Here is a 27707-nt window from a genome sequence, read left to right as displayed (position 1 = left end):
TCTTCTCTGCTTGTCCTGCCTATACTCCTGGCTACTGGCCAATCAGTGTTTTATTTATTAACCAATCAGAGCAACACATTTGACATACAGAACATCCCACAGCACTTCCCCTTTTGTTTTTTTCAAAAAGGAAGTTTTTAACTTTCACATAGTAAAATTACAGATAACCAAACAATTATCAAGCAAGAATTACAGTTATAATATCTAGTCTATTTATAATAAGTAGTCTATTTGGCAAAATTAAAGAAAATATCCTATCTTATATTTGTGAGTCTAAGGTTTCATATCTAACCCAGAAGCTGAGAGAAGGGAGGATGGAACAGTTTAAAGAAAAAGAAAAAGTTGGAGAATGGCTCTCTCCTTTAAACTCAAGCATGTTGTTAAAAGGAAAATGCAAACTCCCTGTATCATGCCAGAAGAAAGAGCCATCTTCTGACATGGGACAGGAGAAAAACCAAATTAATTAAGGGACTATTCTATTACCAATCTCAATTCTTTCTTTTCTTATTCTTTAAACTTTTCTTAAAGTATGAATTTTATATCAAAATTTATAAGATTTATATATATACATTTTAAACTTTGTTAAGGTATTAATGGTCATATAGAGTACTAATTAATTCTAGAGAAAAGGCTTCGATTAGCTGCCTATCCATGTCTTTGTGTTCGAGTCTCTTCAGCTTTCTGCAGGAAATCACGGCCAGGCCTAACATCAACTGAAATCTCCAGGAAGAAGATGGGCCCCCAATGACAATTCCACATGGGCAATAATAATATCACTAAGCTGACAATATCATCTCTAGATCAACTTTGGACTACAAACTGCTCAGAGCAATTTTGAGATGGCTAGATGAGATGATCTAGTTTCAAAGACTACTTGAATAAGAACTTGAGATAAGCCCTGAACTTTGGCATTATACTCAAACTGGACAACAAAGGATATAGCTACCTTTCCTAGAATTTGACAATTAACCCAAAATTTTTCTTTTTGGAATAAAGATATCTTCGCCCATACCCAGCAGGAAGCAATTTTAAGAATATGACGCTCACATTCCCAAAGAGGTGATGTGGGGCGGATGGTTTTTTGGTCTTTTAATGGGTTTTGGGTCTGAGATAGTTTTCATTGTTAGGAGGGTTCGTTACAAGTTGTTAAGGGTTAGGAAAAGGGCTAGGCAAAGGAGATTAGATTTAAGGTTCTTCTTTGTTTTTGTTTATTTTTTTTAAAGACAATTACTAGTTTTAAATACTTTACATTAGATCGGATTAAAGATTTATTTATTATATATACAGCATATATGACTGTAGGCCAGAAGACGGCATCAGATCTCATTACAGATGGTTGTGAGCCACCATGTGGTTGCTGGTAATTGAACTCAGGACTTCTGGAAGAGCAGTCAGTGCTCTTAACCTCTGAGCCATCTCTCCAGGCTCAGATTTTTTTATATTATATATAAATTATACATATATTGAGATTGAGATGGTTAGAAAATGCCATACATATTGTTCAAGATATTGTACTTATACAGTTCATTTAACAATGTAATGCAATTTGCTGATCCTTGAATGTTATTATTACTATTAGGATATAAAGAAATGAAAGTTAGTAGTTAGACATTACAATCGAACTTGTAGTCGTATTAGGTGTGTTTTTAAGATCGAGAAGATATATTTTAAATAGATAGGTCATCTTCAAACCCTTCAGAGATCTACAGAATATAGCATTTAAAATGTTTTAATAACTTAGAAAAATTTTCTTTTTTGTTATGACTATGAGACATGTCTGCTCCTGGCAGTACCAATCTACTTCAGAGAAAATACGGGCATTGAAGAAACTGCATATGGAGTTAACTTTTATTGTGGCAAAAGTTTGTTCTCACTGGACAACAAAGTATCCTCAAATCAACTGCTAACAAACAGAACAGACAGGACATGAAACAAAGGACTACCAATTCTTGCCAAAAACAAGTGTGGTTGTGGCTTTATCAAAAGGCATCTTCTGACGCCAGGACAATATGGCACCATCCCTGAAGTGAGTGGCCTTTGCAATCTGGAAAAGGTACAGTGCCCTTTTCTTTGAAGACAGCTGAACAGGCAGTAGACTGGATGGCTTCTGAGGTGCAGTGGAACAGCAGCTGAAACAGTTATTCTTGAAGAGTAACTAGGTTCACACCTCTCAATAGTAGACTGGCATTTAAAAGAGGGATGTGGAGAAGAACAGGATGCTGAGATGAAGCCACACACACACAGCCAAGAAGAATGGACAGCTGAATTAAAAAAAGATCAATAATTTCCAGAATTTAAAATCCTGAATCATGACATGACACTAATGGAATTCAGGTGTTTCTGGTACATGGACTGCTCTCACCAAATGTGGGGTCAAACTGTTGACCTTGTATACATCCTAGTTCACAAATGAGTCTGTCAGATACACTAAGCCTATAGGCTGAAGATGATGCCCCAACACTGTGGAGAAACCTCAGGTGACTGTCCAGGCAGCTGACTATTTCTGTCAACTCACTTTTTGGGGGGTTGGGGGGAGCTGCTTGCATGTACTTCCTGTTTTTATTTTTTTTATTAGGTAATATTATTTCCTTCTTGGGTCTCTGAGGGAGTTGAAGATTAGTTAGTTATAGTTATAGTTTTCCTTGTTAAGAATTTCAGAAAAGTGGGTTGGGGATTTAGCTCAGTGGTAGAGCGATTGCCTAGCAAGCACAAGGCCCTGGGTTCGATCCTCAGCTTAAAAAAAAAAAAAAAAAAGAATTTCAGAAAAGAAACTCACTAAGAGGTGTAATTGTATAAATTTGAAAGACGTTATAAGATAGTTCTGTTAGTAATATAAGTTAGGATAGAAAGTGAATCAGGTACATTTTGGACTTGCCAAAAAAGGATAGATAATGGAATTATTTTCTCTGAATTTGTCAAATACAAATGGCCTAGACATTTTTTTAGGTATTTATTGCTTGTATATATGGTGTATAGTTATTGTACTTTTGTATATAGTTTTTCTTATATTAGTTATAACTTTTTTCCTTTTTATTAAAATAGAAAAGGAGAAATATGGTGATATTTTATAGATGTTGAAATGTGATTTTATTTGTATGTTAATAAAGTTGCCTGGGGTCAGAGCCATAGCAGAAGCTGGGCGGTGGTGGTGCACACCTTTAATCCCAGCACTTGGAAGGCAGAGCTAGGCGGATCTCTGTGTTCAAGGATACAGCCAGCATGGAGACACACACCTTTAACCTCAATACCACCCATAGAAGACCTGAAGGTCTGTACAGACAGGCAGTGATGAGGAGGTCATGTGGTTGGGTTTACAACCAATGAGAAGGCAGAACAGAAAGTCAATAAAAGGACAGACACACAGGAAGTAGGTCTCTTGTGGAGTGGAAGGACAGTAGCGGCAGTGAAGGGTAAGGTTTTTAGCTCTTAGTTATTATTGCTCTGACCTCTTGGGCTATTAACTCTGCATTTGGCTCTGTTTCTTATTTAATAAGACTGTTCATCTACAGATCCACCTGACTCTATCTCCCAAATGCTGGAATTGAAGATCTGTGCCACCATGCCTGGCTAAGTTTATATCTTCTTAATTTTTGACAACTGTAGATTTTCTGCTTTTGAAAAGCTTTAGCCCCAGATGTTTATACAAGAGTTATTTTATGACTTTACCTGTATGCCATTACATGTTGATCTCTGGACAGTGGGCTGGCGTCTCCTGACTCAACCTTCTTCCTCTTCCCAGAATTCTCCTTGTCTGCTTATCCCAACTATACCTCCTGCCTGGCTATTGGCAATCACCTTTTTATCAACCAACCAGAGCAACACATTCACAGCATACAGAACATCCCACAGCAGTGTCTTATTCAAATGTTCAGAGATTTATTGAGTTAAGAGAAGTAGGGCTGGAGCAAAGTACGTGGTTAGCATGTGCAAAACCAAGGGTTTTATCCCTAGCACCAGAAATTGGTAAAAATTACTGGAATGTTCCTTATTACAGCATTTTGGTCTTTGTTATCAAAACCATGAAGATACAACTGTGCTCTGAGTTTCATGAAATGAATCTGCCTTGATCTGATGTTAAAATAGAAACACCTATTTTTAATCTATAAATTAAAGCAACCATATTCAGAATTTGTTCTAAATTTTTCCATTTTTGTCAGTCTCCTAAGTAGAAAAGTGAGGTTGCTATTATACCAGCTACGAGCACTTTGCTCTAAAAAAGTTGCTTTAATCACCTATATATGGCAGTTAACACAGAGACCTACTACTGGACAAGGTGCAGAGACTAAGACTGGAGTGCTCAGCTCATCCCCTCCTCCCAAGACTCATGGTTCATTGTAGAGTAAGGAACTAAAAGGCTGGAAGTATCAGAGATTATAGATGAACCCAATGAAACAGCAGGGCAGGAAAGTCCTGCTTCAAGCTAGACAAAAGACCAGCCTGGAGTGAGGAGGTGGACATGAAGTCCCACCCCTACCTGAGGAGCTATTGGCAACTGATAGCCACTGGGAGAAGAAGAGTCGATTTTCTTTAATGATGTGGCCCTAGGAAACTAACCCAAGCACCAGTGGATGGCCCTACAACCAAAAGAATATGTGTAACACAAATTGAACTTGATTTTATAAATATGTGTGTGTGTACACAGATGTACAAAGTTGTGTTGGCGCTGAAGGGGGCTGGATCTGGAAAGAGTTGGGGGAGGCAGGATTGAATATGACCCAAATACATTGTATGACATTCTCAAAAATTAATACAAATTTTTTTTTTAAAGAGGAAAAGATTGGAAGTAGGGGTACAAACCTTTAATCCCAGCACTTGGGAGGCAGGAGCAGGTGTATATTTTGAGTTTGAGGCCAGCCTGGTCTACAGAGTGAATTCCAGGACAGCCAGGACTACACAGAGAAACCCTGTCTCAAAAAAGAGAGAGAGAGAGAGAGAGAGAGAGAACAGTAAAGCCAAATACTTCCAAACTTTTTAAAAAGGTACTGTGAAAAGTTTAATAAAGATTAACTGTTAGAACTTTCTCATAACATGTTCATAGCATGTTCTCATAATGTATTCATAACATAGTTGGGGGACTTTATGTGTAAAATTTGAGGGTTTTCCTTAGTATCATATTCACCAACTTCTGGACTGTGAATAAATAATAACAGCATAACAACACTGGATTCTTGGTTGGCTAATTATAAGCTACAGAGTAGAGACTGTCTTCAGTTTGTTTCTTCTGAGTTCCAAGTTCCATCCAAAGGTTAGGGTAACTACCAATTTGCATTATTCATTCCAAAAATTTAAGTGCATGTCTAGTACCAGGCATTGTGCTAAGGATTGGGGATATAGTAGTGACTGAAGCCACTTCCTAGATTACAGAATGTAATGGAGTGATGGTTAACAGGTAGATGCCTTTTAGGTTAATGCATGTGTGTCTTGAGTGTCCATGAGGAAGTAACATGTTACTAGAGACAGCTTGAGTTATAAATTAACCAAAGAGTTATGGTGCTTGTACTTAATATGGGGCAGTGGCTTCTGTATCCAAAAGTCCGAAATGAGAGCTAAGGTGGTGGGACTGTGGGGACGGGGCCAAAGGAAGGAAAGGTGAGGGCAGATAGATGACTTTCAGGAGTTGGTTACATCCAGGATTTTGGGTATGTTCTAAATGCATAGGGAGTGTAATTATAAGGAAGATTTTAAATGGGAATGCATATTTAGGGTGGTTTTGTTGTTTTTGAGATAGCATCTCACTATATAGTTCCAACTAACTGGCCAGGAACTTCCTTTGTCGACTAGGCTGGCCTCAAACTCATGGCGGCCCTCCTGCCTCTGCCCTTTCAGGTGCTGGGATCACAGCTATGTGCCACCATGCCTGCCTCCCTGCCAATTCCCCCCCTTTTTTGAAACAGGGTCTTACTAGGTAAGTCAAGCTGGCTTCTAACTCACTATACCCAATCCATATTTACTGTTTGAAAGGATCATTCTGGTTAGTGTGCAGAAAACTGAAGGGTAATGGAGAGACCAGTTCTACCAGACTGTTACAGTAATGGGAGTCAAAGAAGGTCATGGTGGAAGTGGGGATTTGGAAATATGGCTCCTTTACTGCAGCTGTGTAAACCCTTTTAATGTATTTTTACAGATTAACGTACACACAATGTGTTGTGGTTGTATTCACCCTCATTGTCTTCATTCTATTAGCGTTGACTACTTCTGCCATTAGGCTGTGGTTTTCTCTGGCTGCACCTTTGAAGAAAATGGCATCCTCTTCATTAGCAGTCTTTTTGGTAGAGATGTACCAGCTTTTTATTGACTGTCATTTCAGACTTTAATGTATGCATATATATTTAAACAAAAATGAAATGATATTACTCCCAGCTTGGGGAGAACTTACTTTTTGTGTATTATGGAAGTTTTTCCTTGATGATAAGCCCCTTTCGTTTCTGAGGGTTTTTTTTTTGTTGTTGTTGTTTGTTTGTTTTTGTTTTGTTTTTTGAGACAGGGTTTCTCTGTGTAGCTTTGTGCCTTTCCCGAAACTCACCCTGTAGCCCAGGCTGGCCTCGAACTCACAGATATCCGGCTGGCTCTGCCTCCTGAGTGCTGGGATTAAAGGCGTGTACCACCACCGCCTGGCCCTTTCTGAGGTTTTTTATTTTGGTTTATCTATTTATTTATTTCGTTTTTTTTTTTTTTTTTTGTTTGTTTTTTTTTGTTTTTCTCGAGACAGAGTTTCTCTGTGTAACAGCCCTGGCTGTCCTGAAACTCCCTCTGTAGACCAGGTGGGCCTCAAACTCACAGAGATCCACCTTGCTCTGCCTCCCAAGCTCTGGGACTAAAGGCGTGCGCCACCACCGCCTGGCTGTTTGGGTTTATTTTTACTGTTTCATTAGTTCCAAACAAACAGGATAGATGACTTTCTGTGTATGTTTGTATGTTCATGCAATTGCTTTAATTGATTATTTCTGTGTTTTTCCCCCCGTATTTTTTCCCTATATAGTTGTGGTGATAATATTGGGTACCCTAATAAAGCGTGCCTTGAGGATCAGAGGACAGAGCCAGCCACTAGATTACATTTAGAGTCCAGACATTGGAGGCATACACTAACTTTAATCCCAGGAATTGAAGTCAGGGTGGAGAAAGGTGTATAAGGCACCTTTCCTGGAAACAGGAAGGGACTAAAGCAGTTCAACTGAGACCCTTTCAGCTGGAGATTGAAGATTTCAGTCAGAGGATTCGTGGAGTTGGTTAGGTGAAGATTGGTGGTGGCTGTGGCTTGCTTTGCTTTGCTTCTCTGATCTTTCAGCTTTCGCCCTAATGTCTGGCTCTGGGTTTTTATTAAAAGACCATCTAAGATTTGAACAGCATATAGTGGTTTTGGATTTTGTTCCTTTATTTTCTTTTCTTTGAGACATGGTCTCCCTATGTAGCTCTCACTGCCCTACAACTCACTATATAGGCCAGATATCTGCCTGCCTCTGCTGCCTCCTGTGTGCTGGGATTAAAGATGTGTGCCACCACACCCAGTCTTGCACTCAATTTCTTTTATATATCCTTTATTTTTTTTATTTTTTTATTTTTTTGAGCTGGGGATCGAACCCGGGGCCACTGAGCTAAATCCCCAACCCTTGTTTTTTTGTTTTCCATTCAGCTCTTTATTAAACAAGTCAGAAGCAAGTCAGAAGGTGTCTTGGCAGAGACACATCTTCACAGTGTACAAAAAGATTATCCACAACAGGAGAGTGATAGCACAGATGAGGATATACAGGTCCTGGTTTCTACCAAACTCTGAAAAGCGTTCTCTAGGAAGAAAACATGTGTTTCCCCTTTACCCGACTAGAGCCACAGAATGCTAGATTTGTTCAGCTAATCAAAATTACTTGCAACTTGATGCCACAGAAATGCTCTTATTTACATAACAAGAATTGCTTCCTGGGGTATGGTGTACACATTTACTCACCGTATGTCTTCAGTTTTATTATAGGATGTTTATTTTGGTTCCTGGAAACCTTTGCTGTTAAAAATCTTGATCATAAAGCTTGGTACCACAAGCCTTTAATCCCACCACTAGGGAGGCAGAGGCAGGTAGGTGGATCTCTGTGTTAGAGACCAGCCTGGTCTACAGAGCAAGTTCCAGGATGGCCAGGGCTACACAGAGAAACCCTAACCAGAAAAAAATGAAAAACAAAACACAACAAACAAACAAAAAAACTTAATCATTAAACTGCCTGAGATGGTGAACATTTGTAATCCACAGGATTAGAGGCTGGAGGATCACAAATTGCTACATAGTGAGTTCAAGACCAACCTGGGGTATATGAAACCTTGTCTCAAAAAGCAACAAAAACCAAAAATTCCCTCTCTTTTTTGGGGTGGTGGTGTTGTTGAGATAGGGTTTCCTCTGTAGCTCTGGCTGTCTTAGAATCCGCTTTGTACACCAGGCGGCCTCTGTCTCCTGAGTGATGGGATCAAAGGTTTGGGCCACTACCACCTGGCTCAAAAATACCATCTTAATCAAGTAGTTCATACCTTTTTTTTAAAAGACTAATAATTTATCCAACAAATATCTGTACATAGCAAACCTTACTTTGGAAACTAAAGCACCAGGGATGCTGCCTACTCCTGGGTCCTCCAGAATGAGAAGAAAGTAATGAAGCCTTCAAAGAAAAGGCCAGAAACAGGGTACTTACATTAAAAAAAAAAATGCCAGCACTCAGGAGGCAGAGGCAGGTGGATCTCTGTGAGTTCGAGGCCAGCCTGTCTACCAAGTGAGTTCCAGGAAAAGGTGCAAAGCTACACAGGGAGACCCTGTCTCGAAAAACAAAACAAAACAAAAAATCTATTTACAAGGGCTACAGAGTGAATGGAGGAGATTGAGACCTTTGGAGAATAGGAGGAGTCTGGTGGGCAGCGAAGGTCCTTATGTTCCCATCCCTCGGCCCCTCGGTTTTCTTCCCTGTCCACATCTAGTTGGGTTCTCTTTAAAAGTCCACTGCAGAGTTGAAGCTGCTAAGGGAGGATTTAGAGGTTGGTAAGAATGGGAGGTAAGAATTCATTTACCTCTACCCTTTGTTCTTGGGGCCCACCTGGGGCAGGAACTTGATGGAATATAGGCCCCCATTTCCAGGCCCATTTGGGACTCCTGGATGGATGTGGAGGGCAGTCCAGTGGGGCCCTGAAAAGAAGTGTGGGTAGGAATGACTTTGGGCAGCTGTCAGTCTGGGCTGCTCTGGGTTTGTGAAATGAGGAGAATGAGGCTAACACTCATGTTGTGTCGTCCTGTCCATATTTCCCCCAACACCTCAAGTGAGGAAGGGTGAGAGTTGGTTACGTTGCTGGAGTGTTGGATGGTAAGTCACTGGGACTGGAATTGAAAAGGGGTTGGAGAAGCAAGCATTTGCTGAGGAGCTGGATCCTCAGACACTAAAGTTCATCTCAGAAGCTGTGGATCTAGGCCTCTAGGAAGGAGATCCTTCGGTCAGGTGTGGGAGCCAGCAGGGTTCCAGCTTCAGAAGTGGCATCTAAGATTTGGACACCTTTGAGCAGGCATGAGCTTTGATGTGGGAGAACTTGAATCTGTGTAGTTGGGGTTCATCTTCCAGATTTATTCCTGGGTTGGTATTCCTATACCGTCATCTCTACAAGCTAGCTCAGCCACTGTCCTTGGGGAAGATGAGCTGTTGGAGAGGGCAGTGTTCACTCAGCAGTCAACCTACTGACCACACGTTTATAGGTAAGATTTTATTCGTGACCCCAAAAAGGAGCTCTGGAGAGTAGTAGTACCAAAAACAAATGCAGGAAACACTGGATTTTCTAGGAGATAGTTGTGTCGGTTGGGATCCATCAAGATTCTGGGGCTGATATGGTGATACAGCCTGTGAAACTGATGTAGCCAAGCTCTAGAACTGGTGTGTGCACCTTAACCTAGATGATAGAATGTTCTGCTCAGCTTTGGCTGAAATGGTGGGCCACCAGGTACACTGTCTTAACCGTGTTCCAGCACCAGATTTAAGTGCAGCTCATCTTTGTGGAGAGCAAACGAGAGGTGTGAAAAACAGGACAGCGGAGGCTCGCAAGGTGTGCAGAGAACGGGGTTAGGACTGCGCCTCGTGGGAAAGGCAGGCAGGGAAACAGAAGGGGTCAGTGGACAGTCCACACATTCCTGGATACCCTGAGACCTTCCCACTGAAGTAGAAAAGTGCCTTGGCCTCGTACTATGGCAGTGAACATAATCATTAGCTACTGGTTCTTGAACCTTTTATTCCGAAGACCCTTGTTGATGAGCACAAGTTCCCTTGTGCCTGCCAGCTGTGACTGGTCCATGGTTCCAAATGAGCCATTGTCACTCATTGTGATTTCTGAGCTGAACCACCCCTTAGGAGCACTGCATAGGGTGACTGACTATCAGAGCAGTACCAGAGTGTCAGGAAACTAGTATGTTCAAGGCTCCCATGCCTCCACCCATGTCCCTAACTAAGGCCTGCCTTTGCTCTCTAGCTTTGCTAGTGGCTGACATGCCCTCATCCCAACACCTATGGCCCACCATACCATGGCTGCAGGGCTCACATGCTGGACTCCTGCTTCTTCCAGGCTGCACCTGTCAGGCTCCCCAGTTCATCTTTTTATTAGATGACCTCGTAACTAAGTCTTGTGTATATACTATTACAAATGTATAGCCAGGCGGCGGTGGCACATGCCTTTAATTCCAGCTTTCAGGAGGCAGAGGCAGGCGAATCTCTGAGTTTGAGGCCAGCCAGCACTATACACAGAGAAACCTTGTCTCTAAAATCAAAAGAAAAAAAGAAAGAAAGAAAAAGTATGTTATTAATTAGTGTTACAGGTTTTCATTTATTTTTTGTAGTATTTTATATGCATGAACATTTTAGATTTTTGTTTTTGTTTGTTGAGGTAGGGTTTTACACTGTAGCCCAAATTGACCCAGAACTTACTAAATAGTTTTGACTAGCCTTGAACTCAGCTGTTCTGCCTCAACCATTTGAGTGCTGAGATTACAGGGAGAAGGCACCAAGCCTGCTACATTTTAGAGGGTTTTGTTTTTGTTTTTGTTTTTGTTTTTTTTCGAGACAGGGTTTCTCTGTGTGGTTTTTGTGCCTGTCCTGGAGCTTGCTCTGTAGACCTCACAGATATCCGCCTGCCTCTGCCTCCTGAGTGCTGGAAACCAATGCCACCTGGCACATTTTAGAGTGTTGTGTGATTATTTATCTCCTTGGTAGTTTTGCCTGTAATATATTGGTTACAAAGTCAATGTTACCAGGTCCTTTTAGTATTCTGATTTTTGTGTGTTCATGTGTGCAGGTTACATGTATGTGTACAAAGTGTAGAGGCCAGAGGTCTGTTTTGAGTGTTGTTTGCTAAGAAACTCTTAACTTTGGGTTTGTTGTTTGTTGAGACAGTCTCTTCACTGGCCTGGAGCTCACTAAACAGGCCAGATGAACTGGGCTAGTCTGTGAGGTCCAAGGGATCCTGTCCCTGACTCTCAGCGCTTGGATTACAAACACTACATCATGCCTCTCCTTCACCGGGTTCTGGAGTCAGAGTCCAGGTCTTCACGTTTGTATTGGCTAACACTTCCCTGCTGAGTTATTTCCCCAGCGCCAATTCAGCTTCTTTTTCTTTTCCAAAATCTGCTCTTTATTTACGATTTAGCTTTTTAACATTTAAAAATTTGGGGTTAGCCGGGCGGTGGTGGCACACGCCTTTAATCTCAGCACTCGGGAGGCAGAGCCAGGCGGATTTCTGTGAGTTCGAGGCCAGCCTGGGCTACAGACTGAATTCCAGGAAAGGCACCAAGCTACACAGAGAAACCCTGTCTCGAAAAACAAAGAGGGGGGGCCTGTAGGGCCCTGGGGGCAGCGGCACTGTTTTGGGTAACTGTTGCCTTGCTTGCTGACCTTGACCCTGATATCCTCCCTGGGAGATTCCACCCTCCTCAATTCTTAAGGGAAGTTCCTTGTCTGTGTATCCTGCATATGGGGCATAAACAATTTAGATGCAAGATTGTAAAACATCGGAAGCTAACTTCTGCCCACCTGTAAGCCTGTATTTAAGACCTCCTCCCTCCTTCAATAAAGGCATTCGGCATTCAAAAAAGAAACAAACAAAAAATATTAGGGGTTGTTGAGATAGCTTGGTGGGTAAAAAAAGCCTTCTGCCAGGCGGTGGTGGCGCACGCCTTTTAATCCTAGCACTCGGGAGGCAGAGGCAGGCAGATCTCTGTGAGTTCGAGGCCAGCCTGGGTGGGCTACCCAGGAAAAGGCACAAAAGCTGCACAGAGAAACCCTGTCTCGAAAAACCAAAAAAACAAAAAAAAAGCCTTCCATGAAAGCCTGGAGAGTCTCCAGAACCTGCAAGAGAGAATGGTTCCTGAAAGTTGTACTCTTCCACACATGTGCTTGCATTTACACATAATAATTATGAATAAAATGAAAATTTTTTAAATATTTAGGGATTAGGTACTATTTTTATCTCAAGTTGGCATCCCCAAACCCCCCCTTTGGCCTGTGTCAACTATATTAATTTTTATTTTGAGATAAATGTAAGGGTGAAGCAAACTTGAATGGAACTGGTAAATCATTACTTGTGTCTGGTAATTTAAACATGAATCCATTTTGTCTAGAAAAGTTAAATGTCTCAGTATAGAAAACAGCTGTTGTTTGTGACAGCAGGTTTTCAAACTGCATTTTTTTGTTTGTTTGTTTTTTGTTTTTTTGAGACAAATTTCTCTGTAGAAAAATCCCAGGGGCTGGAGGGATAGCTCGTTGGTTAAGAGCATTGGCTGCTCTTCCAGAGGTCCTGAATTCAATTTTCAATACTCACATGGTGGCTCACAGCCATTTATATCTTTAGGTCCCCTGGGATCTAATGCCTTCTGGTGTGTACATACAGGCCAAACACTCATATCCGTAAAGTAAATAAATAAACCTTAAAATAAAAAGAAAAGAAAAGCCATTTCCAAAATTAGCAGTTCTTTCCTTATGAACCAGGTTTTAATGTTAATTTGAATATCTTCATTCTATGAAGAACATGGTTCTGTTCCCCTTTCTGAGCATGTGGCCCCTCTCCTCGCCAGCAGTTCTTGTTGGGTCTGCAGAATCCCCCCCCCCCCTCCACACACACATACACACACCACACTTTTCTTTTCCTCTCTCATGTTACAGATAGAACCCAGGGCCTGGTCTATGCTGTAAGTTTTCTATCACTGAGCTGTGTGTGTACCTCATGTAATCTGACCTTTGTGTGACTAATGATCTTATGCTCAAGAGTATCCTGAGTTTGTAGTGTGCTTTTCTGCACAGAGTAAGCTACCTTCCTATCTTTTTGCAACTAATGCCATCAATTGAGTTAGTGTTAAAATTTCTGTCATTAAAGGTACTGTATACATTCAAAAGCATTTGCTGAAATTGAGGCCAGGAAAAGCCTTTTTTAAAATTTCACTCATTTATTATATGTATGAGTACTTTTTGACTGCTTGTGTATCTCTGTACTGTATGTTTGCCTGGTGCCCAAGGAAGCCAGAAGAATGTGTTGTATCCTCTGGAGTTGGAGTTACAATTGTGAGCCACCATGTGAGTGCTGGGAATTGAACCCGAGTCCCCTAGAGAGCAGTCAGTCTCTTAACTGATGAGCCATCTCTCCAGCCCCTCTCCATATTTGTTTTTTAACGTGTCATTAGTTAATTAAACTTTTTGTATTTGTGCATGTATGTGGAGATCAGAAGACAGAGGAATCGGTTCTCTCCTTCCACCCTGTGGGTCCTTGTGATTGAGCTCCAGTCATCAGGCTCAGCTACAAAACTCTTTTACCCAAGAAGCTATCTTGGCAGTCCCTAAATTGTGTTTTTTTTTGTTTGCTTGTTTTATTTTGTTGTTGTTGTTGTTGTTTTTTTGTTTTTGTTTTTGTTTTTGTTTTTGTTTTTTGAGACAAGAGTTTCTCTGTGTAGCCCTTGCTATCTTGGAACTTGCCCTGTAGACCAGGGTTGCCTCAAACTCAGATCTGACCACCTCTGTCTCCTGAGTGTTGGGATTAAAGGTGTGTGCCACCACTGCCTGGCTCCTAAATTGTTCTTTTAAAAAGTACCAGTTCCTGCTGGGTAGTGATGATACATGCTTTTAATCCCAGTACTTGAGAGGCAGAGGCAGGCAGATCTCAATGCGTTTGAGGTCAGCCTGGTCTATAGAGCGAGATACATAGAGAAACCTTGTCTGGAAAAACCAAAACCAAACAAAAAACCAACCAGTTCTAACAAGTCAGAAATACATGAATCCTTGTCATTTTGGATCTATAGATAGATGTACTGTATAATGTTAGTGCTTGTGAAATATATGCAGAACTAAGCTGAATATTTGAGATATTTGAGATGGGCTGAAGGGCCCCAATGGAGCATATGGACAAGATATTTTCTAGATACTGTCTTTGCTGTTACTTTGAAAACTTCAAGTTATCCAGTGTTGTTTTTTTCAGTTTTTTTTGAGACAGGGTTTCTCTGTGTAGCTTTGGAGCCTTTCTTGGAACTCACTTTGTAGACCAGGCTGGCCTCGAACTCACAGAGATCTGCCTGGCTCTGCCTCCTGAGTGCTGGGATTAAAGGCATGTGCCACTACCTCCCGGCATTTCCACTTTTGTTTAAGGAATAAAGAAACATTTAAATTTCTTAAATAATGGGTATACATATGATAAATATATAGTTTATATTTGTACTATTGATACTTGAGCATATTCCAGGTGCTATTCTATTTCACAGTACCAATTCTGAACATTTATGTACAATTGTTAAAGTCTTTATGAGTTGTAGAAATTTGTTCATTGCATTTTTCTTTTTGTAAGCCTCTTTTCTGATATTGCTGTGTATTCATACTTAAAATCAATCATTAAATCCTCCTTTAAAAAAAAATCCTCCTCTAAATCCATTTTTTTTAAATCACAGAGTAGGAAGTTAAATTAAAAAGTTCCAAATAATTATTTTTCTTTTTTTATTATTTATTATTACAGCTTTACCAGCAGGGACGCTTATGTCAACTGGGCAGTGAATTCTGTGAATTGGAAGTTTTTGCTAAAGTTTTGAGAGCTTTGGATAAAAGGTAAATTTGTGTGCATGTATACTATGTTCGTGCTTTCATCTGTCTGTCCTTCCGAGTCTGGTGGCCCAAAATGGCCTTGAATTTGCTAAACTTCTGATCCTCCGTCTACTTCATGAATGCTTGAATTGCAGATAGGAGACAGGGTCTCAAAAAAGGAAAAAGGACTACTAAAACATATATACCATAAAACCTGCCACTTGAACCATTTCAAAGTGTATAACTCAGGGACTGGAGAGATGGTTCGGTGGTTAAGAGGACTGGCTGCTCTCCCAGATACAATTCCTAGCCCCTATAGGACAGCGCCTATATGAAACTCATTTCAGGGGTACAGCACTCTCTTTTGGCCTTCAAGGACAACAAGCCTACATGTGGCACACAGACATACATGTAGGCAGAACACTCACCATACACATAATATGATAAGTGATATATAATTCAGTTATTTTAAGTATACTTAATACCAGCCACCAGTAGTAGACATTTCTGGAATGTTTCACCATTAAAATTTATGAGTAGATGAAAGACCACTGAATGCTATGATAGCAAATTCTGTGGCGTGCAAATTATTCTCAATGAAAAGCCTTGAAGAACAAAATTATAATAGTCATACTTTATATACTGGGAAAAGGTCAAAGGACATACTGTTACTTTATAAATACATATAAAGCTCTTAAAGAGGGATTTGATAGTTTGGTTTTGTTTTGAGTCAGGGTCTCATATAGCCCAGTCTGGCTTTGGATGTTGGTCCTTGCCTTACATTTTACTTGAGACAGTGCCTCTCTTAGTGTTCACTGTGGCATATGCCAGGCTAGCTGCCACCGTTTGAGGGTCTGGCAAGTCATCACACACACACACACACACACACACACACACACACACACACACACACCCAGGACCGAACCCAGGGCCTTGCGCTTGCTAGGCAAGTGCTCTACCACTGACCTAAATCCCCAACCCCCATATATAGTTTTTAAAGGTAGCCCCATCCTTCAGTACCATCAGGTTATAGACTTAGCCTCACCTTATTTTGTCTTGGAAAAAACAATGGTATTATAGTTAATAGAGGAGCAGCTAGCTCTAAAGGGGCAAAATCAATGACCTCTCTAGAATCACTTTTTTCTCTTCTCTTTCAGACATTTGCTTCATCACTGTTTTCAGGCTTTGATGGATCATGGTGTTAAAGTTGCTTCTGTCCTGGCCTATTCATTCAGTAGACGGTGCTCTTACATAGCAGAATCAGATGCTGCAGTAAAGGAGAAGGCCATCCAGGTTGGCTTTGTTTTAGGTGAGTAATGGCAAAGTAGAGGAGTGTTTTATTCTGTAATGGCCTTGTAGTTAAACCTTCTAACGATAAGAGTTCCCACAGTCTGTCTGCACAGGCAGATTGTGAGCAACTGTCATACCTAGGTGTGGCCTACTCAACTTCAGCATCTAGGTGGTGTCTTCCTGAATTCTCATGGCATTCCATCACAGTGACATCAATGATAGCATTTACATATTATACAGAAGTAGACTTAAAGAAGTTGAGTAAGTGGATCAGTTCATAGCTTTTAGTGAGCTGTGTTTAGAATCATGTGTCTCTGTGATCCCAAAGCAAGTCTACTGCTGTGTCATACTGTCATCAAATCTTTAACTGCTTACTGTATGCTGTGGCATGAGACTAAATCTTTTTAGGGCCTTGTTTTTGTTTTTGATTTTCAAAAGTAGTTAGTTTTTGTGGAGATATTTTGTAAAGATAGCAGAAACCACTTTAAAAATATTCTGGAAAGGCTTGTAATATATACTGCGATAATTTTGTAATGAATAGTTTTCACAACTGTACAGAGTTAAGAGTATGTTTCAAGCAATTACTACTCAAATTATTATTCCCTTTTCTGTGCTGGGGATCAAACTTTTTAAAAGTTAAACATAAACTGGCCTGTAGTGGAACACGCCTTTAATCTCAGCACTTGAGAGGCAGAGGCAGGTGGATCTCTGAGTTCAAGGCCAGCCTGGTCTACAGAGTGAGTTCCAGGACACCCAGGGCTGTTACACAAAGAAACCCTGTCTTGAAACACCAAAAAAGAAAAAAGAAGGGGGAAAAAAGTTAAACATGAGATGTTACTATTACAGAGTGTTTTGTTTAGTGTTTTATTATAAACATGTCATTGTAGCTTTCAGACAGTTTCCTGAGTCACTTAATGTCACTGATTGTCTTATTCTTCAGGTGGCTTTCTTTCTGACGCTGGCTGGTACAGTGATGCTGAGAAGGTTTTCCTGTCTTGTCTTCAGTTGTGTACTCTACATGATGAGATGCTTCACTGGTTTCGAGCAGTGGAGTGTTGTGTGAGGTGAGCTTGGAGCAGATCCTATGATTAGGTGGTACTTAGATGTAGTGGTACTTGGGCTCAGAGTTCTGGGTATGCTCCCAACAATTGAGTAAATTTCTTAGATGATAATTATGTCATGGTTTCAGTAGTCCAGCCTCCCATCTCCAAAATGTTATTAACGTGCTATGGATTTGTGCGTGTGTGAAGACAGGGTCTTTCTGTGTAGTCCAGGCTGGCCTCAAACTCAGAGATCTTCCTGCCTCTGCCTCCCAAGTGCTATAATTAAAGGGTGCAACACCATGCCCAGCCTATTTTGTTTTTTAATAAAGTAGAAACCTTCTTGAACTGTTGAACAGGAAACAGCTTGAACCTAGATTTAAAGAGAACACGACTCTGACATAGTTTAATTACTTGAAGTCCAAAGGTAAATAGAGGGTTGGGGATTTAGCTCAGTGGTAGAGCGCTTGCCCTAGGTTCAATCCTCAGCTCCACATACAAAAAAAAAAAAAGATAAATAGAAATAAGCTAAAAGAAATCATTGGGGGTGGGTGGTAGGACGGAGGACAAGGGAGTCTGTGGTTGGTATGTAAAATGAATAGAAAAATCTCTTAATTAAAGAAAAGGAAAAAAATAAGAGAAAAAAGAAAAATAAAATAAATTAAAAAAGAAAATAGTGGTATCTCAGTGTTTGAGAGAAAATATTATCCCTCACTGATTTTTCAGGACAAAAGAAAACATTTCAAACCCATCAAGACCCAGGGTTCTAATGTGCACTAGCAGATCTCCTCAAGAGTCTTACAAGTTAGAGGTAGGACCTTTGGTAACCTCTGAGTCAGTCACTGGCTAGGGGAGTGGGACCCCTACTCTCCTGCTGCTTGAAATTGTCACAGCTTACTTCTCAGTCCTCTGCAAAGGTGGAAGGTGCTTCAGCAAGCTCAGGCTCCGTCATCAGGCAAGAGGAGCAGCAATGGCTCACAGAGAGCAGGCAGATGTCACTACACCGCAGGGATCCCGATCTTAGTTTAAAGCAAACGAACTGAAAAACAGAAAGAAGATGCAGAAATTAGAATTGAGACGTGACTGCTGACCTAAAAATAAATTAAAAAAAAAAAATCATAAGGGAAACTAATGAAAACTTATACATCATCAGTTGTAAAATCTAGATTAAAGCAACAAATTTCTAGAAATGCACAATTACCCAAATGATGGTAGAAGAAATTAAAATCTCAGCAGACCCATAACAAACAGATATTACAAAAAGTAATCACAAACCTTCTAACAAAGAAAATAAATTACTAGAAGACTTTGCTGATAAATTGTGCCAAGCATTTAAAGAGTTAGCACTGGTCCATTCCATACTCCTCCCAGAATATTGAAGAGTCCTTTCCCAACTCATTTTATGAGGTTACATTAATGAAAGCCCAGGGAAGATATCCCAAGAAAAGATAATTAATTATAGACCAGTACCTCTTTAAATATAGATGCAAAAATCCTCAACAAAATACTAACATCAAATCTAAAAAAATCTAAAGTGAGATTTTAAACCAAGAATGCAAGAGTACTTTGACATATGAAAATAAAGCAGTATAATATACCACAATAATAGACTGAACAAAATGTATAATTTTAGTGGATGTTGTAAAGTATTTGACAAAATCTGCTATCCTTTCTTAATAAACAAAACAAAACAAAACAAAAGGCCCACAGAGAGCTAGGACTAGAAGAGAACCTCCTTGCTCTGCCAGAGACCATTTATGACAGACTTATAGGGCATGGCAGTGTGTATGCCTTTAGCACTAGCTTGAGCTATATAGCAAGACGCTGTCTGGAAGGAAAAACCAAACAGGAGGTGCTAGTACAGCAAGGAGGAGCTGGGGGAAGTGGAGAGAAAACCAGTTAGCTCAGTGATACACTGAATCAAAAAAAAAAAAAGGCCCATACCTGTAATCCCAGCACTCGGGAGGCAGAGCCAGGTGGATCTCTGTGAGTTCGAGGCCAGCCTGGTCTACAGAGCTAGTCCAGGACAGACAGCAAAGCTACAGAGAAACCCTGTCTCGAAAAACCAAAAAGAAAAGAAAAGAAAAAGGAAAAAGATGTCTCTACTAGAAATAGTCAGCATTATATAGGAAATTTTAGCCAAAATAGACAAGAAAAAGAAATGGGAAAGGACTGCAGTCATTGAACTCAGAAACTAGGTATGGTTTGTAATCCCAGTACTCAGGAGGCAGAGGTAGTGGGATTGTTTGTAAAAAGAGGGTCAACAGCTGGGGAGATAACTCAGCGAGCTAGGTGCTAGCCATGCAAGCATAAAGACTTAGGTTAAAGGGGAAAGTGTGTCAGGCATGGTGGCACAGGTCTGAATTGGCAAGCTCTAGATATAGTGAAGAGATTCTCACGATGCAAGGTGGATAGCAATTGAGGAAGACACTCAAGTGTGACCTCTACCCTCGACATGTACTTCAGTACTCATATACACACATTTAAAAAAAAAAGGAACAATAACCAAAACCCCTAGAAACGTTTGTAAATCAGAGGACAGCGTCAACACAGTGAAGCTGGGTCTGTTGGCTTATTTCTGTAATCTCAGCACTCGGGACATAGCAAGATCCTGTTACTCTCCTCTTTTCTTTTCTTTCTTTCTTTTTTTTATTTTTATTTTATTTTAAAGATTTATTATGTATCCAGTGTTCTGCCTGTGTGAATGCCTGCAGGCCAGAAGAGGGCGCCAGCTGGTTGTGAGCCACCATGTGGTTGCTGGGAATTGAACTCAGGACCTCTGGAAGAACAGCCAGTGCTTTTGACCGCTGAGCCGTCTCTCCAGCCCCTCTCCCTCTTTTCTTTCCTGTCTGCACACCCATCTTGTCTGTATTTATCTCCTTTCAGACAGGGTCTCACTATGTTTCTAAGACTGGCCAGAAGTTCAGTTCTCCTCCCTGAGCCTTCTGAGTGCTGGGAATACAGGCATACACTACCATTCCCTCTGACCCTGGCTCAAAAAAGACATATCAAGTACAACTCAACAACAAATGACCCAAGGTTTTAAGTAGGCAAGAGACTTGAGTAGACACTTTCCAAAGAAGCTGTGTAAATTGCCAATGAAAAAAAATACTACTTTTTTTTGGTTTTTCGAGACAGGGTTTTTCTGTGTTGTAGTTTTTGGTTCCTGTCCTAGATCTCGCTCTGTAGACCAGGCTGGCCTTGAACTTACAGAGATCTGCCTGGCTCTGTCTCCCCAGTGCTGGGATTACAGGCGTGCACCACCACCTCCCGGCAAAAATGTATTACTAACAGTCTCAGTCATCAGGGAGCTCTATGTCAAACACAGATGAGACACCACGTCACTTGTATGAAGGGCATGTAGAGTTTGATTTAATGAACTAGAGATGAGCTCTTACCCATCGTGTGTCATGTCCTAGGATGGATTCCCAGCAATGCCAAAACAAGCAGAAAGTTAGTGGTAGCGAGGGTGAGGAGAAATTGCAAACCTTGCACGCTGTTTCTGAGTGTAAAATGATGCAGCTGTGTAGTGTACAGTTTGGCAGTTTCTCAGAATCTAAACATAGAATTATCATATGGCCCAGCAATTCCATTCCAAGGTGTATATCCAAGAGCACTGAAAGCAGAGACTTGGGCTGGAGAGATTAACTCATATTTGTTGTCCCCCCCCCCCCCCAGACAGGGTTTGTGTAGCTCTGGTTGGGCTGGAACTAGCTCCATAGACTATGCTAGCTTCAAACTCATATCTGTCTGTCTCCCAAGTGCTGGAACTAAAGGCATACTCCACCACCTCCCTGCAATACATACTATTCTTTTTTTTTTGGAGCTGAGGATCGAACCCAGGGTGTTGTGCTTACTAGGCAAGCGCTCTACCGCTGAGCTAAATCCCCAACCCCCATACTATTCTTGTATAGGGTATGAATTTGATTTTCAGCATTCACATCAGGTAGTTCACAACTGCCTATAACTCCAGCTTCACGAGATCTGATACCTCTCTGATCTCATACATAGACATACACATGTACAAATAAATACTTAATAAAAAATGAAGGAAAGCAGGGACTCGAGATTTGAATACTATATTACAGAGCGAGAAGCTGAAAAGAATCCAAGTATCTTATTCGCAGATGAAAAGATACTCAATTCTGTGTGCTGCAATGTGATGTACCTTGAGAATTTTACCCTGTGAAAAAAAAGATACATATGTACATACACATATATATAAAATAAATTTATAGTAGAAGTGTATAGTATAGAGTAAATTTATATTTTATGATTATATTTTGTATTTACTACATAAAAGTATATAGTATAAAGGAAAGTATATAGTATAAAAGTAAATTTATAAGCAGTAAAAAGTTACTGAGGACTAGAATGAGAAACTATTGACTAATGATGACAAAGTTTCTGTTGGAGGTAATGACTGCATAACATGATAAATGTAATTAATAGTACTGAATTGTACACTTAAGCATGGTTCAGGTAGGATGTAGTGGTACACACTTGTAATCCCAGCACTTGAAAAGTGGAAACAGAAGGATCATAAATTAGAGGCCAGCCTAGACTACATAATGAGACCTTTTTTCAAAAGAAAACAAAACAGGATTTCATTTTATATATTTCATTAAAATCTAAAAAACTAGAATTCATCCCTTATCAGTCCTTAGTGTTACTATTTAACCTGTCATTTATTTCAAAAAATATTTTGATCTTTGTTGCTAGGTAGGAATCAAACCCAGGGCTTCATGAACCCTAAGCACTTACCTTTGCTTCTTAGAAAAATGTACTAGCTCTTAGGAAACGAAGGAAGGGAAGAGACTTGTTGGCTCGGTTTTCGTTCAGTGTATGCTGTTTCTTCACTTTGACTAAATATCTGACAGAAATAGCTTAAAGGAGAAAAGATTTCTTTTGGCTTTCTGTTTTAGGAGTCCTGTGTATGGTTCCTTGGCCCCATTCCATCCACACAGATAAAACATGCTAACAGAAGCACGTTGGAGCAGGGTGGAAAGAAAGAGATGCTTGAAAGAGGACAGTTTATGGGCCCCAAGGAAGTGGTCCTAGTGGCCTACCTACCTTTCTCAACTAGACCTCACCTCCTTTCCACAGTGTCCCAGTGACACCATCACATCATTAATCCATTGATTAGTTCACAGTCCTCATGTCTATCTCTAGGAACCCAGAGGCCTGCTTTATTAAGTAACCTAGGCATTTAAGCCAATCAAGTTGATGGTTAGATCATACTGTGCATGTGGTTCATGTGTCTTTGTGTCTGTGTATTTGAGACAATGTCTCACTGTGTAGCCCTGGCTGACCTGGAACTCACAGAGATCTGCTTGCTGTGTGTCACCACATCCATATCACTTTGTATTCATTCATTCGTCTATTATCTTTATTTTTATTTATTTGGTTTATCGAGACAGGGTTTCTCTGTGTAACGGTCCTGGCTGTCCTGGAACTGCTCTGCACACCAGGCTGGCCTTGAACTCACAGAAATCCAGGTGCCTCTGCCTCCTGAGTGATGGGATTAAAGGTGTGCACAACCACCACCTGGCAGTATTTATTCTTCTAAATCATTTATTTTTTTATAATTATAAATATTTATAGTTACAAATAATTTATTTTTAAAATTTACATTTGTTTAAATTTTATATGTATGAGTGTTTTGCTTGCATGTATATGTGTAGCATGTAGGGGCATTGACTGCAAAGGTGAGAAGTGGGCACTGGATCCCCTGGAATTGGAGTTACAGATGGTTGTGAGACACTGTTATTGTTGTTAGGAACTGAACCCATGTACTCTGCAAGAGCAGTAAGCACTCTTAATTACTGATCCATCTCTCCAGTCCTTTTTTTTGTTTGTTTGTTTGTTTGGTTGGTTGGTTGGTTGGTTGGTTGTTTTGAGCCAGAGTTTGTCTGTGTAGCCTTGGCTTTCCTGGAACTCACTATGAGACCAGACTGGCCATGAACTTACGGAGATCTGCTTGTCTCTGCCTCTCGAGTGCTGGGATTAAAAGTGTGTGCCACCATGCCCAGTTTAGTCCCTTAATTTTTTTTAAAAATTTACATTTATGTTTGTATTTAGGGCAGGGGGCTCAGGCATATGCCACAGTGTTCATGTGGAGAGGTCAGTTATCTCCCTCCATCATTTCTACCCAGGTTGTTAGGCTACTTTTACCCACTGAGGCATCTCAGCAGCTGGTATCATGTATTTTGTTTTTGTCTGTCTGATGTAGATCTAGTAATTTGCTCACTCTTGAGATAAGGTTTCTCTGTGTAGCTTTGCGCCTTTCCTGGATCTCATTCTATAGCCCAAGCTGGCCTAGGACAGAACACTGGATACATAATAAATAAATCTTTAAAAATTTGTGTTAGTGTGTATGGTATGCATGGTATTCATATGTATGTGCAGATACATATCTGCCTCTGTGTAGAGTCATGTAGTTGACATCAGGTCTTCCTTGACTGTGTTCTACTTTATTTATTGAGGGAAGGTCCTGGAATTACAGGCTGCCTCAGACCTGCCCCCTATTATGTAGGTAGGTTTTGAGGATTCCAACTCTGGTCTGTAGGCTTTCAAGGCAAGCACCTTATCTATTGAGACATCGCTCTAGCCAGTTTTCATTTCTTTTTACTCTGTATGCACAGGTGCACATGAACATACACATAGGCACACACGTGCCATGGCCCAAGTGTGGGAATCAGAGGACAACGTTTAGGATTCTGTTCTCTCCCTCCAATAAAATCGAGAGTCAAACTCTGATCATTATGTTTTACATGCATCATTACCTTTGCCCTTTGAGCCATCTTGCCAGTTCAGCCCTTCAGTCTTGCAGTAAATATAGTTAAAAACTAGTTGACTTCATGTTTGCGTATTTTCCATTTGAAACTTGAATAGTTAGGCATTCGGGAGGCAGAGGCAGTACGCTCTCTCTGCATTCCAGGACAGCCAGGGCTATGCAGAGACCCTGTCTCAGAAAAACCAACCAACCAAACAAACAAACAAAACCAGTTACTTTTTGCAGGAGCTGTTGGTAAGGAAGGTGTAATTTCATGTTGTTAATTGTGGAAGTAAGCTACTCTGTCTCCGCAGTCAGAGTGCAGGTGGGAACATTGGCAACACATCCTCTGCTCAGAGCTGTCAGTTGCTCCAGAAGTTCCTGGCTCTTCCCTCCTGCTTACTCTCAGCCCAGATGACACACAGAAGCTGCGGGGTCTGTGTGTTCAGTGTGCGTTTGAATAGAGCACAAATGGGACTGTCGAGAACACCAAGCAGTGCCTTTCGGCATTAGTCTGTGGACCCATTGTGTGCAGTTACCAATGGCCAGAAAGGATCATCTTCCTGGAGTACTTACTCATGGTAAAGAGCATTGGCAGCTCCTGATATCCTCTCACTCTACAGTCTAGTGTGTCGCAGGCTAGCTTTGAACTGTCTGTGTTCCTGAGAATTCCTCATGAATACTGTCCAAGTGCTGAGATGATAGGTTCACACCACCATGTCTAGTTTATGAGCTGCTGGGATTCGAACCTAGGGTTTTGTGCATGCTAAACAAGCACAGTGCCAGCTGGGCCACATGCTCAGCCCTATTATTATTTTTCATTTGTAGACTAGGTCTTGCTACACTACCCAGGATGGCCTCAGATTCATTCTCTAGCTCAAGCAGATTATGAGTGGGCAAGGCTTGTGCCACCAGCCTCCCTCAATTATCTGTTGATTTGGTTTTTTTTTTTGTTTTTTTTTTTAGCTCTTGTAATCTGCTCAACTTTGACTAGCCTGCTCAGTTGTATAGTCATTCCACCCACCATTCTAGAGTAATGAGATTAACCCTCCCTCCGTCCTCCATCCCTCCTTTCCTCTTCTCCTGTTTGTCCAGTGCTGGGGAATGAACTTAGGGCCTCACACATGGTAGGGAAAGGCTCTACCGCCCAGCTCTGCCTGCTTCTCACATGGTTTAGTTTCATTGTTTAGGCCTAACTCTGCCTCTAGAGTGCTGATATTAATGCCCTACTTGGTTTTCTTTTAAATGTCAAGTTTTATGTCTTTATGCCTCTGGGTTCTAAGCATTGACAGAAGAACATATTAATCTTATAGATATGGCATTGTACTAGCTGAGTATTCGTCCTCACAGCTCTTGTCCTTTAGTCTTCTCTAAAGCATGTTGATACGCTTTGATACCCACTAGATTGAGAGCAGCTTGCATGTGATTGTGTGTCGTGTACTCGGATTTTCTTCCTCAGAGGGTTTGGACAAATAGGTGTCACTGTTCCCTCAGTGGTTGGTACAGTAAGCAGACGTGAGCACTTAGGAAGCAGCGTGGATGAGAGTAGTGACGGCTGACGAAGCCACGCGGGGACAAAATGAGAAAGAAAAGCAACGGCAGGTGCTAATGTCTCAGACGGAGTTTCATTTTCTTCACGATTTTCTGTAGTCTACTTGAATTTGTCTATTCAGACAGTTTTTTGTTTAGCACATGCTAAACACACAAAATATACGACTATGTAGAAAACTGGAGGGATTGGCTGAGATTGACCACAGGGAGCTTCAGCATTGTCAGCGCCACCTTAGACAGAACGGCTCTTTCATGCAGCGTGTTTCTAGCATCCACTGTCTTGTCATTTAGGTTCTGCATCATTATTGTAAGAAGTTATCAGGGTCATTATGCTGGAAGTACCAAAAGTAAAGGACTTTTGTCTTTTTCAGGTTGCTTCATGTGCGAAATGGAAATTGCAAATATCATTTAGGTGAAGAAACATTTAAGTTAGCTCAGACATACATGGATAAGTTATCAAAACATGGCCAGCAAGCAAACAGAGCTGCTCTCTATGGAGAACTGTGTGCGCTGCTGTTTGCAAAAAGCCACTATGATGAGGTAAGTTGGCTTGTTGTTTTGAGACAGGGTCTTTATTTGTAGCCCAAGCTGGCCTTGAATTTATGATCTTCCTGTATCAGTCTCTCAAGTGCTGGGATCACAGGCATGTGCCATACCATGGTGAGGTAAGTGTTTTACGGTAGCTCCCTGAGACAGGACAAGGCAGTCTTCTCTTACGTGTCTTCTAAGTTGTATTTCATATATCGGGTGGTCTTGAAGGTCGTGGGGTTGTTTGTTTGGTTGGTTTGGTTTTGGATAAGACAAAACCAGGTAGCCCAGACAAACCTCAGGCTCAGGATCTTTCCATCTCTGCCTCCTGAGTACTGGGGTAAGGTTATAGGCATTTACTACCATTCCCAGTTTTCACCTACTAGGTTCATGTCATAGATTTTATTGCAAAATGGAAAAAGACTTAATTTTCTTCTTTGTTTTCTTGAGACAGGATTTCTCTGTGTAGCCCTGGCTGTCCTGGAACTCACTGTGTAGACCAGGCTGGCATCAAACTCACAGAGATCTGCCTGCCTCTGCCTCCTGAGGGCTGGGGTTAAAAGCGTGTGCCACCACAGCCCAACCTAGTGAAATATGTAAAAACTAGGCAAAAGGAATGTTTGTGAGATGGATCTTAAATATTTACAAGTGAAATTTAGGGCTTTTTTGTTTAATTTGTACAGGTGTTTGCCCAATTTATTGGAAATGCTATGTTAACTGAGCCTTAATAGAAGCCAGGGTCTCTCTGTGTAGCTTTGTGCCTTTCCTGGAGCTCACTCGGTAGCCCAGGCTGGCCTCGAACTCACTGAGATCCACCTGCCTCTGCCTTCCGAGTGCTGGGATTACAGGCATGCGCCACCACCGCACAGCTGGGTGAACTATTTTAACATGACTTCGAACCTAAGTATTTAATTTGGCAAGCACCCTACCACTGAAAAAAATTTTTTTAAGATTTATTTATTTATTATGTATACAGTATTCTGCCTGCATGTATGTCCGCAGGCCAGAAGAGGACATCAATCTCATTACAGATGGTTGTGAGCCACCATGTGGTTGCTGGGAATTGAACTAAGGACCTCTAGAAGAACAGCCAGTGCTTTTTGTTTGTTTCTTTTTGAAACAGAGTTTCACAGTGTAGCCCTGGCTATCCTGGAACTCACTCTGTAGACCAGGCTGACCTCAAACTCACAGAGATCCTCCTGCCTCTGCCTCCTGAGTACTGAGACTAAAGGCATGCACCACAACTGCCCAGCTTATAGATTTGTTTTAAATTGTATTTACATGTATATCTGTGTGCTATGTGTACATGAGTGTAGAGGAGGCTAGAAGAGGGTGTTAGACCCAGGTTACAACGGGTGGTTGTGAGCAGTCTGATGTGGATGCTGAGAACTGAACATGAGTCCTGTGTAAGACCAGCAACTACTCTTAACCACTAAGCCCTCTTTCCAGCCCTTTTTCATATGTATGCAT

General features: G+C 41.0%; 1 protein-coding gene across 1 annotated transcript in view; it reads left to right on the top strand.

Moving 5' to 3' along the window:
* Appbp2 (amyloid beta precursor protein binding protein 2) overlaps window positions 1–27707 on the top strand; it is a 54807-nt gene that overhangs the window by 9957 nt on the left and 17143 nt on the right. Inside the window, exons 2-5 of the mRNA XM_036196910.1 lie at window positions 14989–15077; window positions 16211–16362; window positions 17284–17407; window positions 26081–26249. Coding sequence (XP_036052803.1) covers window positions 14989–15077; window positions 16211–16362; window positions 17284–17407; window positions 26081–26249 — 534 coding nt within the window. The remainder of the gene's footprint in view (window positions 1–14988; window positions 15078–16210; window positions 16363–17283; window positions 17408–26080; window positions 26250–27707) is intronic.

The sequence above is a fragment of the Onychomys torridus genome, chromosome 8 (assembly GCF_903995425.1).
Source record: "Onychomys torridus chromosome 8, mOncTor1.1, whole genome shotgun sequence".
In the NCBI taxonomy this organism is placed as follows: Eukaryota; Metazoa; Chordata; class Mammalia; order Rodentia; family Cricetidae; genus Onychomys; species Onychomys torridus.
Note: the sequence above shows the minus strand (reverse complement) of the source record. Positions and strands in the feature narration are given on the sequence as shown.